The sequence below is a fragment of the Sprattus sprattus genome (assembly GCF_963457725.1).
Source record: "Sprattus sprattus genome assembly, chromosome: 20".
Classification (NCBI taxonomy): domain Eukaryota; kingdom Metazoa; phylum Chordata; class Actinopteri; order Clupeiformes; family Clupeidae; genus Sprattus; species Sprattus sprattus.
In genome coordinates, this window is record NC_137918.1 from 12,154,937 (window position 1) to 12,167,436 (window position 12,500).

The 12,500-nt window shown below is 47.3% G+C and overlaps 1 protein-coding gene across 1 annotated transcript in view; it reads right to left on the reverse strand.

Annotated features, from left to right (window-relative positions):
* hivep3a (HIVEP zinc finger 3a) overlaps positions 1 to 5,501 on the reverse strand; it is a gene marked incomplete at its 5' end in the record, with an annotated part of 14,610 nt that extends 9,109 nt beyond the window's left edge. The window contains 2 exons of the mRNA XM_080858933.1: positions 658 to 860; positions 1,434 to 5,501. Coding sequence (XP_080715059.1) covers positions 658 to 860; positions 1,434 to 5,501 — 4,271 coding nt within the window. The remainder of the gene's footprint in view (positions 1 to 657; positions 861 to 1,433) is intronic.
* Positions 5,502 to 12,500: the final 6,999 nt, after the last annotated feature.

Consider the following 12,500-nt stretch of genomic DNA (forward strand, 5'->3'; position numbering starts at 1 on the left):
TTATAGTGTACGTATGATGAACTATAGAATAGTATAATTTATGATTAATTATACTACTGTATTAATAATGCATATACTGTCCAAATATCTTACAATAATATTACATTTATTTGTGTCGTAGTACTTCAATGCTGTAATGTGTATTGCCATACTTTTATTATATAATATTATTATTATATAATATATAATACCATTTATAATAATGAATATATAAATATAATGAACATACTGTACTGTATGATTGGCATTAAAATAATATAATATCATCCTAAGTGAATGTGTCATAGTGTTGTATTGTTGTAGTGTAAATTGCCATGTCTTTTTTTCATGCTCTGTTTTAGCTGACACTGCACTTGGAACACTATAGTATATAAAGTATATGAACTATAACATTAATATATAGTGTCCTATTAGTCATTCTAAAGATACTGTTTCATATTGCGTTATTGTGCTTTTTCGCAATGCTCGTTTATGTACTTTTTTCTATAATTTTACCTGTATGATAGAGTATGTCTGAAAAGACTTGAAAAGTGTGATTTTCATAAAACTGCATGTGCAAAATCACGATCCCTACAGATCTTTTTAACTTCCATAGATGATTTTCATTTTTCATTTCATATGAAATGAGTAGAGGAAGAAAATGTACAGGACACTCACCCTCCTTCGCAGATCTGAAGACGAGGAGGCTCGATAGGTTTAGAGGTTATTTGTAATATCTCCCTCCTCTCCTCCTTCGTCTCCTCATCCTTCTCCTTCTTCTCCTCCTCTTCTTCTTCCTCCTCCTCCTCCTCCTTCTTCACGTCCTCTGTTGACCAAACTCCCCTTGCCTCACTAGGACGCTTGTGCTGAGCGGCGTGCACCTGTACTCGAGAGAGACACGGGCAAATTCACCAACCCTGTCCCCGCAAACACAGGGACACAGAGATGGTGAATTCTCATTCAACATTTCGAGCATCATCTCATTGTCTTCATTACCAAGAAAAACAAATGAATGAGCTGAAATACGATACAATAAGCACACACAACTGTTTTGCATTAGTACACTGAATGATTGGAACCTAGGACTTATCTGACAAAAATAGGTTAATGTTATAAATGTTAATTATATGTTGCTATATGTATGGGAAGAGCTTTACAGCAAAACATTGTTAAACGAAAATGTTTTAAAAATAAAAACATGAAATTACTGTAAATAATTTTGTTGGTACCCAACTGAGTGAGTGTCTTAATAATACCTCAAAGACAACACAAGGACAAAGACAAGACAAGACATTACTTTATAATCCTAACTAGAACTCCATTATCCTAACCAGAACCTCTTAATCCTAACAAGAACCTTACAATCCTAGCAAGAACCTTACAATCCTAACAAGAACCTCACAATCCTAATCACAACCTCATAACCTCATGAATCGAGATCCAGACTCATGTACCTCAGTCCCACTCGGCTTCCCGGATTCGGCTGGTCCTTCCTTCTCCTCCCCTGGGGGCGACATAGGGGCCGTGGTGTAGGTGACGGAGGAGTTTCCCTGCTTGCAGTGAAGCAGCGAGAGCACCTCTTTACTGCTGAGTCCTGGAGGGTTGGGGTTGTAGGCACTGGTGGACCATGAGGAGTACACCGAGGCCTGATGGTCGCTCTGAGGGGAAGGGCTTGGCTTGGCGTAGTTGAGATAGCACCAGCTGAATTCGGGCTTTGTGTGAAGAGTAGGCATCGACGTCTCTTTGCTGTTGGTGGGAGGGAAAAGGCTGTGGGTGCTGGCTTGGCCAGCTGACTCTGTGGCTGGCTCAGCATTGACTTGGTTTAAAAGTTGTCTGGCATCTTCTTTGTTGTTATCCTCTTTTACTTCTTCCCCCTTGTCTTCTTCTTTCACTCGTTTCTGTTGCTGCTGCACTTCGTGGCCGAGCTCCAGGCTATTGGATGGAGACAGCATACGCTTGTTTCCTCCAGAACCTACTGCCCTACATCCCTGTAACATCAGGGCATCGGGGGTTACCGTCAGTGGGCTACTGTGGTCTAAACTCGGGACAGCCACATCTAAGGTCACGTTATGGTTTGCAGTTGAACTAAGCTCCTGAGATTGAGGTACTGCCCTATGAGAGAGTGCGGTGTAAATGGCACTAGCATGGGTCGGGATGTCCCCTTGGACACGGACTGCTACTGTCTGCATTCCCGCAGGCCTCAGTTGATCGGAGTTGGGCGTGATGGTATAGTAAACGCGCTGGTGTTGGAACGGGTGGACTGGCACCTGGGAGGAAAACGATCCTCTCAGTTCCGGCTCCTCGGGTGGGTCTCTGGCAGGGATTTCAAGTTTGAGAGCCAAAGACCCAGGGGAGTAATGGGCCCGTGCTGCCCCAGAGTGACCCTGGGTGAGATGGGCAGAGCTGAGTGCAATGCCCCCTAGTCCCATGTAAACAACAGGTGTTGCTTGTTGCAATTGCACATGATCTGGGGACGGACTTGGTGATACCTCTGGCAACTCGCGTATCTGGTGAGCTGGATCTTGTTGCCATAGCGCTGGTGGTTCTTGGCAATGAGTGCGAACCGGAGATGTATTATGGGATGTGGAGGTGCACGGGGCCTCAGGGGGTCTGGGATTTAACTTCATGGAGGAACTGGATGCAACACTGGGCATGCTTATACCTGGCATGCTAACAGTTGGCATGCTAATAGTTGGCATGCTAGCACTTGGCATGCTACCACTTGGTGTTTGCCTTTCCTCCTCGTCTGGATCCCACACTTTAGTGTGCTTCAACAGGAGACATTTGCGCCTTTCCCTCCAGCCAGCCGGCGTGCGATCTGGAGACAGGGAGCTAAAGTCAAAGGACTTACTACGCACTTCCAAAATTGGGGTGCTCTGCTGTGGAACGTAGGGCGCTTGCTCTGACGCGGAACGCCTCATCTCTCTGTGGTGGTGGTGGTGAGAACTTGAGGGAAGGGCTAACGTGTGAGTCGCCCTGGATCTCCTAGCAGAGGTCAACTCCACATCAGGTTTCCCTGAGTCCTCAAATGACACAGAACGGCTAGACACGTGGGATATGTTGCTATCTTGGCTCGGACTGCGAGGCAAGGACAGGGATTCAAAGCTGGATTCCCCAGAGGATTGGGCTGCTTCAGCCAACCGAAGACGCTTCTTTTTAGGGGGAAGCTTCTCAATGGGGAGCTGAGCCAAGGTGGAGCTTCTCTGGGGCCACTGAAACTCCTCTGGTCTGTCTGCCTCTTTGGCTGTGGAAACGGATGGAGATGGGGACATTGGAATGATGTTTGTGTCCTCCGTTACCAGGATCTCTGGCACTTGGACGTTATGCTGGCGTACCAACTTGCGAAAGCTTGGCTTTGATGACTGCTGCTCTGATGATTGAGGTGATGTTGAATGGTGCATGTCATAAGAGGCACATGTATCTAGTTCATCTTTTACTTGACTTTTCACAAACATACTACCTTCTTGCTTCTCAAATGAACTTGTATGTTGGATCACTGATATCCCCTTTAAGGATCTCTCAGGGTCTTTTTCCAGCCTAACTCCAATGTTTCCTAGATGAGTTCCTTTGTAAGTCTTGCTGGTTATTTCTCCGACAATTGAAGGGCTTGTCTCCGATGTAGAGGACAAGGCTATTGGGGAACAGGGATCATCAAGCTCAAGACTGTCTTCTTTTCTTCTCTTTCGCATCACCAATGCCCCTGGCCTGCTCATGAAGTGTACCCTTACAGGATTCTCCTCCTGTACAGAAACTGGCTGCACCTTCTGTGTTTGATGCACCTTGCATGTCTCTCGTCTGTGTGTCTTGTAACTCTCCCAGTCTTTACAGCCAGTGCCACATTCTTCACACTCATAAGGTTGAATCTGTCTTGGTTTTTGGAGAGGCACGGTAAGCATGTCTTGGAGGTATGGAACAGAGCACGTAGTGGGCAGTTGTTTCTCAGCGGTGAAATCGCTACCAAGGGGCAGCTCAATTGCTGGTTGGCGGCGAAGCAAGCCGTGGCGCCGATTCGTCTGGTTCGGTGGCTGCTCATCAAATGATTGGCTGAGCCTGAGGTGGCGGGGAGCCTCGCTTGTGCTCACAGAAGAGGCAGAAGGGACTGAAAGACTCCTCAAAAGAGGTGCAGCAGAGGACGGGCCAGAAGATTGTTCTATATTTAGTCCCTGCTGTTGGAATTTTTGACATGGAACACCCAGAGTAATAGACCCACTGCTCTTGGATCCAGCCTCAGTTACTTTAGGGTAGTGCACAAGGGGTTCTTTCAGAGCACAGGCCTTAACCGACTCTGAGCTGCTTTTCCTGGAAAGGGAGAACCTTCTGGGTTTGACACTGTCAATTTTACTGGTGTCCACCACAGCCTCGTTGATGGTGATGAGCTTTGTGATGTGGTCGATGACTTGCTTTTTTTGGGGAAGGGAGAAAGGGATGCCCTTCCCCTCTTGTCCGCCTGACGGCTGCTGCTGGTTACGGGCAGCCCTCTGCAGATGTCCCAGGCGCCCGTACTTGCCAAGGATGATCTCAGCATAGCTTTTGGCACTGGAGTTTGGAGGGCTGTCTTGAGACTGCTCTGTGCTCTCCGAACGAGAGAAGTAGCCTGATTCCGTGCTACCACGACTTCCCAAAACCAGCGAAGAAGAAATGTCATCTGATGAGCCCGCTGGTGGAGCTTGCTTAGTCTTACTCAGTCTCATTGCGAGCCTTTTTTTAACTGCAATGGAGTCTCCGTGTGATCGCTCAGTGGGGCATGTCTCGACGCCATGAGGTGCTTGCGAGGGCAACATTCCTTGTTTCTTTGCTAAACTGGTTGATGGCGGCCGGTTAGATTCATCCTCCGAATCCGTCAATGGCTCCTCCTTGCCACTCATGGCTGGTTCATCTTTGCCGGACAGGGCCAGTCCGGCTTTGACCCTGTGAGTGTGGGATTTGCGGTGCTTGTACAAGTTGCTCTTTGTCTTGAAGGAGAAGCCACAGGGGGCGCAAGGGTAAGGCCTCTCCCCGGTATGGGAGCGTATGTGCTTCTGGAGCACGCTGGGCTTGGCACAGGCCCGACCACAGTAGCTGCACACGTATTTCCCAGGCTTCTGTGGCTTACGCTCACGTTTCTGCTTCGGCATTCCCTCCTGGGCCTCTTCCGTGGTATGGGATGGAGCTGAACTGCTTGAAGAAATAACGGGAACACTTGAGGGGTCATCCTTGGACACCTGGATGGAACCCCCACGCTTGTTGCCTGGAGACGGCCCAGCATCTTTTGATGTCCCTGCAAGCTTATCGTCCTTGACGGTCTCTGCGTCCTGCGCGTGTTTCCTCTGAAGTCGGAGGCGTTTCCTTGCCAGATGCTGACGTCTGGGGGGTTTGGATGGGTTTCCATGGCGATGAAGCTCGGAGCCTGCATCCTGCGCTGGGTCGCTCTGATGGGAGGCAGAGGGCTGAGAGGAACAGGTCACCGAGGGAGATGTACACTGAGGCTGGTCTTCACCTCCAGACGTCTCCCCAGCATTCAGCTGGTTATGCAAGGCCTCCATAAAATGGGGCTACAGCCTTGACTACAGACCTTGGGTTTGTGTGGCTTTCCCAGACCACACCGGCAGACAGGAGATGGTCATACAGATGAAATTTTAAAATGTCTCTCATGGATTGTTCTTGCTGTTCATTGTGAACTGGTCTTCTCTTGTCATTGTCTTCATTATTGATCCACAAAAGATACTGTCAGATGTTTGCGGATAGCATCCAAAAGCACAAACATGTCTTATCATCTCTGGAGAAAGTCTGATTTCATCTTCTGGATTCAGGAGAGAGCTTCTTCAGAGGTTCTGTAAAAAAAAAAAAAAAAAAAAAAGACCATTATTATTTTTCCACAAGAACCTCTGAACATGCTAGAACATACATGCACACTGGTAGTAAATGATATGGTATAGCCCTGTATGTACACAAAGCATCTTTATTTTACATTTACAGTAACCAGTTTATGGGATATTCTGACATCTGTGTTAAAACTCAAACCACATCCTGCCCATCAAAGAGACCATAGGCAAACAAGGCCACTCATCTGAGGTTAATAAAACATTTTTTACTACAGGCTGCTAAGTTGAACCTGTGGGGTCATAATTAACAGGGTGGACCACCAGCTTCAAACTGTCCAAATGGGCGCTTCAGTAACGTTTAACCGCCCCTTTCATCCATCTAAATCTGCCATACTCCTCTCAGGGTTCCCCCAAAGCTAATATTTAAGCAGACAGTATATCCACACAGGTGACGCTTGACTTTCATCTTACTGCTGTCCTAAATGTATTTAAAACTGCCATCAGTTTCAACTAACCAGAGCAGGAATGCGTGGGTGCTAGGGTTAACAGAAATAATTTGACACCTAAAACAAATTTGTTTAAGTTTTATGAGACGTATCAGGTTCTGTAAAGAAATGAAAATCAGAGAGTGAAATAAAATGAATTATTAAAATCTGTTATATCCATACGGCATACATTATCGTTATTAATTGAGCTGACATTTAAAATCTCACAGTGTATTTAATTTCTTTTTCAATAAGTTAAACTAAGCTTAAAGTAGCTTATTGTAAGCATGCTGATATATATATATATATATATATATATATATATATATATATATATATATCCAGTATATATCAGTTTTGTATAGCATTGATCTGCACTTGAAAGCAGCATCACACAAACTAGAAAATTACAGGATCACTGCCGAGGCAAACTGCAAGACTGAGTGAACACTCAGAAACAAGGGCTGCCGTGCTAAGACAATAATGAATGTTTGCTAGAGAAACAGGCCAATAACACCTGACTGTATGGAAAAAAAACACTGCATACTGCTGATAGCTCAACTGCTATGTTGGTGCCTAGGGCTAGCAAAATGGCTGTGTCAAAGCTTCAAGGTATCTGAACAGGTTAACAAGTATACCTCATACCACTCTTAATGACAAACCCACTGAGTGTAAGCAGTTTATATTTCAAAATGTAATCAAATAAAGGTTTGATTCAGGGCTGACTGAAATAATGAGAAAAACATATCTGAATCTGAAAGACTATCAATGAGAATGGGGGCTGCTTCATAGAAAATAAATGGAAAAAGCTATTTTACTTTGTGGTCCATCACACAAACGTAGCAGTCCAAGCCTCCTACTTCAGGACCAGCTGGCATGAATGCCCACGCTCTGCTGAGAGTGTGCGGGAGGTGGCACAGAGGTCCCGGTTGGTGTACGTATGCCCAGATTTCTCCACATTCTCCCGCTCGGTCTGTTTCTGTCTGTCCGTGTCCCGTGCACACACACAGAATGATGAGGAGACTCGGGACTTAGTGCATAGGAGGCCGGCAAAGAAATGTCTTTCGCAGTCGTGATATTACGTTTCAAATGGCTGCCGAATCTATTTCCTCTGTGCGGCTGCCAGCAGCTTGATTAAAGTAAAGGTGGCGTTTTTTTTCGGCGGGCCAAAGCGAGAGAGACTCCAGTCCACACCAACGTATGCATAAAGAAAGCTAGTTATATGTGGGTGGGTGGGTGGGGGGTAGTTGTCCAAAAAAAAAAACATTGAAAAAAAAGGAGAATGATTTTTCTGCCCCGCCGCAGTCGAACCACAGTTTGTGTGTGTGTGTGTGTGTGTGTGTGTGTGTGTGTGTGTGTGTGTCCGCCACAGATGAAGAAATGCAGTGGTGGAGAGAGTATGTAGGTCAGGAAGGTACCGTAGGTGGCCCGGATCTCTTTCTCAGACATACGAAAGGAGAAATTCTGGTGTGTAGAGGAGAAACAACACACACACACACACACACACACACACACACACACACACACCCACACAGACACAGACACAGACACACACACACACACACACACACACACACACACACACACACACACACACACACACACACACACAAATATATATTCACACACTCCAAAGCCACCGCCAGACTGAAGGCGAGGTTAGTTTTCCACAGCACCTCATAAAGCCAAGTGAGAGGGACAGAAAGCGCTCTGTGTAAACCTATACAACAGGTCTGTATTTGCTTTACATCTGTGGCCATTAGACAGGGATGTATAGGTCTCTGAGAGGCCGGCTGTTTGCACAGCTACTTGAGCTGCCGGAGCTGAAGAACAGGCTTCTAGAATCAACGCTAAAGAACAGGCTTCTAGAATCAACGCTGAAGAACAGGCTTCTAGAATCAACGCTGAAGAACAGGCTTCTAGAATCAACGCTGAAGAACAGGCTTCTAGAATCAACGCTGAAGAACAGGCTTCTAGAATCAACGCTGAAGAACAGCTTCTAGAATCAACGCTGAAGAACAGGCTTCTAGAATCAACGCTGAAGAACAGGCTTCTAGAATCAACGCTTCGCACGGGGGGCCGGGTCAGAGCGCAGAACCAGCTCTGCCTGCATGGAGACGGGTGAAGCCAGAGACGGGGTGACGACCAACAGGAGTTCTGTGCGTTTCTCCTGTACAAGGTCGACTCTCACTCGGAGTGGATGGTGCAGGGATGGAGGGAGAGAGAGAGAGAGAGGAGGCACATGAAAAAAAGAAATTCAAACGAAATTAAAAAAAGCTACTGTGGTTGCTACAGCACAAACAGAAAGGACAGAGAGGAAACAAGAAGCTTGGTTTATTGGGGAAAAACACTGCATTGATTTCAAAGGCACCTATTGTTCTGTGTCTAAAATACAGCCTTGCTGGAGAAAGTCCAGTTTCATAAAGGAGATTGACACTGGGCACAGTAACCAAAAATAGCATCATTTCACAAACAACAACCGTCTCAAATGTGGCTAAAGCGGACCAGCATTTCACCTGAATGAACCATAAATCTCCTTCCAAAAGTAAGAGAAAAGGGAGAGCAAAAACAGAACTGGGTTATGGCACTTTCTTTCCCACTGAAACACATCTCGCCAGGAAAGAAAAATGTTTTGAATGCCTTTTTTTTTTAATTCTCGTCAATTTCCTTCTCTTACATTAATGGGCACCCAGTGGTGGTTCCTATGGTAACGGCCCTAAACCATACAGTAGCAGATGGAAAGAGAGCTGGAGGGCTAAATTTATCTCCCAGCATCCTCCCTGGCTACGAGAGAGTCAGAGAGAGAGAGAGAGAGTGTGAGAGAGAGAGAGAGAAAGAGAGAGAGAGAGAGAGAGAGAGAGAGAGACAGAGAGTGAGAGAGAGAGAGCCTGACAAGCCAAGGTGCCCCCTCCCACCTTATCCTTCTGGCCATAAAATGATGAATGCTTGAAAATCAATACCCATAGGTCTATCACTCCAGCTCCTACACATGTGACTCCTACAAGAAAAAAAACCGAAATAACAAAACCTTCTTTACTGTGGACAAGCTGAAGGTACAGATTACATGGAAAATAAATGAAGAATAAATCTGGGCATGCTCACTAATACATGTTGATGCTGCTAAAAAAGGGATCTTTTGTTATCTGCGGCTTTTGCAGGGGATGACAATGCCTTTGTTGCTTTAACCTGGAGGTAATACTCTGACATATGTGTTCTTCGTACACACATTAGCATCAATTAAGTCCGTAAATCTCAATGTAGCCGTCGCTTCAATGTTCTAATAATAGCAAAACCCCTTCACTGAAACAAATGCCCTTGGGCATGTCATTTTACAGTTAAATAAATATAACCCAAAGCAATTCTATCAAAAAGATACAATTGATTAGAGATACAAGACAAGCATGTCTCATTGTCAGCTTTATGGGGTAACGTAAAACAGAAGCGCGCTGTAAGAACTGCCCCTCACATAAGAGGAGATTCCAGATACTACAGCATTCCACATTCTCCACACAAAGCCACGCACTTCACCCATGAAGTCATCTTCTTCTCATTGGCCACTCTAGCCGTCCCTCAATCTCTCGACTGTCATTGGCTACTCTCTTTCCCTCCCTTTCTCTCACTCTCTCTTGCCCTCTCCCCTTTCTCTCTTTAGCCTCTTCTCTTCTTCCCTCTCCCTCTCTCTCTCTCATTCTCTCCCTCTTTCTTTCTTCCCTTCCTTTCTTTCTCTGTCCTTCTTACTCTCTCTTTCTCCCTCTCTCTATTCTACCTCCTCTTTTTCTTCCTCTCTCTCTCTCTCTCTCTCCTTTTCTCCCTCTTTGTCTCTCGGCCCGCTGCTCTGTCCCCCCCCTGAGGTCCAGCTCCAGTGGTAGTGTCTGTCCGTCAGAGCCCCCGTCCTCAGGGAGACCTGGAGACCTCCCCAGAGGCCAGAGTACAGCAGCATCCAGCCAGCAGGGAGAGAGAGAGAGAGAGAGAGAGAGAGAGAGAGAAAGAGAGAGAGAGAGAGAGAGAGAGAGAAAGAGAGAGACCTCCCCAGGGGCCAGAGTAAAGCAGCATCCAGCCAGCAGCATCCAGCCAGCAGCATCCAGTCTCTACCTATGCCTGTGTACTGTGTGTGTATGTCTCTGTGTGTGTGTGTGTGTGTGTGTGTGTGTGTGTGTGTGTGTGTGTGTGTGTGTGTGTGTGTGTGTGTGTGTGTGTGTGTGTGTGTGTGTGTGTGTGTGTGTGTGTGTGTGTGTGTGTGTGTGTCAGCAGCATCCAGCCAGCAGCCAGTCTCTACCTATGCCTGTGTACCTCTGAGGACTCCAGAGAGACTCAGTGAGGGATGGAGGGGGAGATAGGACAGAGAGAAAGAGAGAGAGAGAGAGAGAGAGAGAGAGAGGTAAAGACAGGAGAGAGAAGGACAGAGAGAAAGATGGAGAGAGAGAGAGAACAAGAGACAAGAAATGGGGAGAGGACTGAGGACAGACAGATAAAGAGTAAGAGACAGAGAAAGAGCAAGAGAGAGAGAGATAAAGAAATCAAGATAGAACAGTGTGGACAGAGAGAGTGGGAGGGGTGATTGAGAAATGTAAAGAGAAAGATAGATAGATAGATAGATAGAGAGAGAGAGAGAGAGAGAGAGAGTGGCTTGGAGAGAGAGAGGTTGAGGATGGTAGGACAACGGGGCGTACGACGAGGAGAGGAGAGGGACAGTGAGAGGGAGACAAAGAGAAGAGGAACACGAGAGTGGAGGAGAAGAGAGAGCCAGAGAGGGAGAGGCGGAGCGGAGGACCAAACGAGTGCAGATGGAGGATAGCAAGAGAAGAAGCAGGGAGAGGAGGCAGGAGAAAGAGAGAGAGAGAGAGAGGGAGAGAGAGATAGAGAGAGAGAGAGAGAGAGAGAGAGAGAGAGAGAGAGAGAGAGAGAGAGCGGCGAGCGTGGATAGAAGCAAGTGGACAACTCGGCAAAACACTTGGCTCATTCATCTTCAGCCCGCTCTGCCGTCACACACACACACACACACACACACACACACACACACACACACACACACACACACACACACACACGCGCACACACACACACACGCACAGTGCTCTCCGGTCCTCCGTGTTTCACACAGCAATCACTCCTCTGTCTGCAACGCACTGTGCAACCTTGACTAAATGAGCCCGAGGATGCCCTTGCCACAGCCATCAAACCCCGCTCCTCTTCTCTCTTCCCCCTCTCCTCTCCTCTCCTCTCCTCCCCCTCTCTGCCTCTCTCCTCTCCTCTCCTCCTCTCCTCTTCTCTCCTCTCCCTACCTGCCTCGTCACTGAGCCCCACTGTGAGCAGCTCTAGCGTACAGCGCTACCATCTGATCAGACACATGGAGCAGGCGGCTAGCAGACACAATCCCCCCGTAATCGCGGCGCCAGCCAGCCAGCGCTGGGTAATCGTATCAAAGACCCGTCCGTTACCTGACTGCAGCCCCGGCCGGGCAGACTCTCTTCACCCACACCCCTTCAGCCAGTCCAGTTAGTCTCCCTGATCATCACACAGGAGGAGTGACGGAGTGGGAGTGAGAGAGACAAACACAGAGAGAGAGAGAGAGGAGAAAAACAGACAGAGAGAGAGAGAAAAACAGAAAGAGAGGGAGAGGGAGAGACTGTGTTAGTGAGAGAGAGAGATGGAGGGAGAGAGAGAGAGAGAGATGGAGACTGCGAGAGGGAATGTATGAATGAGAGGAGAGAAGAGGAGGTGGGGCTGTGTGGTGATGAGGTCTACGCTCTCAATGTTCTGGGGGACAGGTGAGAAAGCAGGTGACGTTTATGTAATGTTTAGGTATGTGTGTGCATACGTGCGTGTGTGTGTGTGAGTGTGAGTGTGTGTATGGGGAGGCAGGGGGGGCGTTCCCTCCCCTAGTGTTGACAGAGTCGTGGGCAGACGGTGAGAGCAGGCACACGGTACTCAGCAGTGTGGTGATGCAGGGGTTAACTCCGGGAGAATTCAGGAGACGAGAGGGGAGGGGTGGTGAGAGCGTGTGTGTGTGTGTGTGTGTGTGTGTGTGTGTGTGTGTGTGTGTGTGTGTGTGTGTGTGTGTGTGTGTGTGTGCGGTGCTTTTCTTTTTGAATGGGGAGCAAGTGGAGTGACATATTTTTAACACAGTTTCCTCATTCAGCTCTCCCTCTCCCTCTTTCTCGCTCTCTCCTTCCCCCTCTCCCTTTTTCTTTCTCTCTCCTTATCACTCTCAATCTTTCACCTTCCCTCTCTCTTT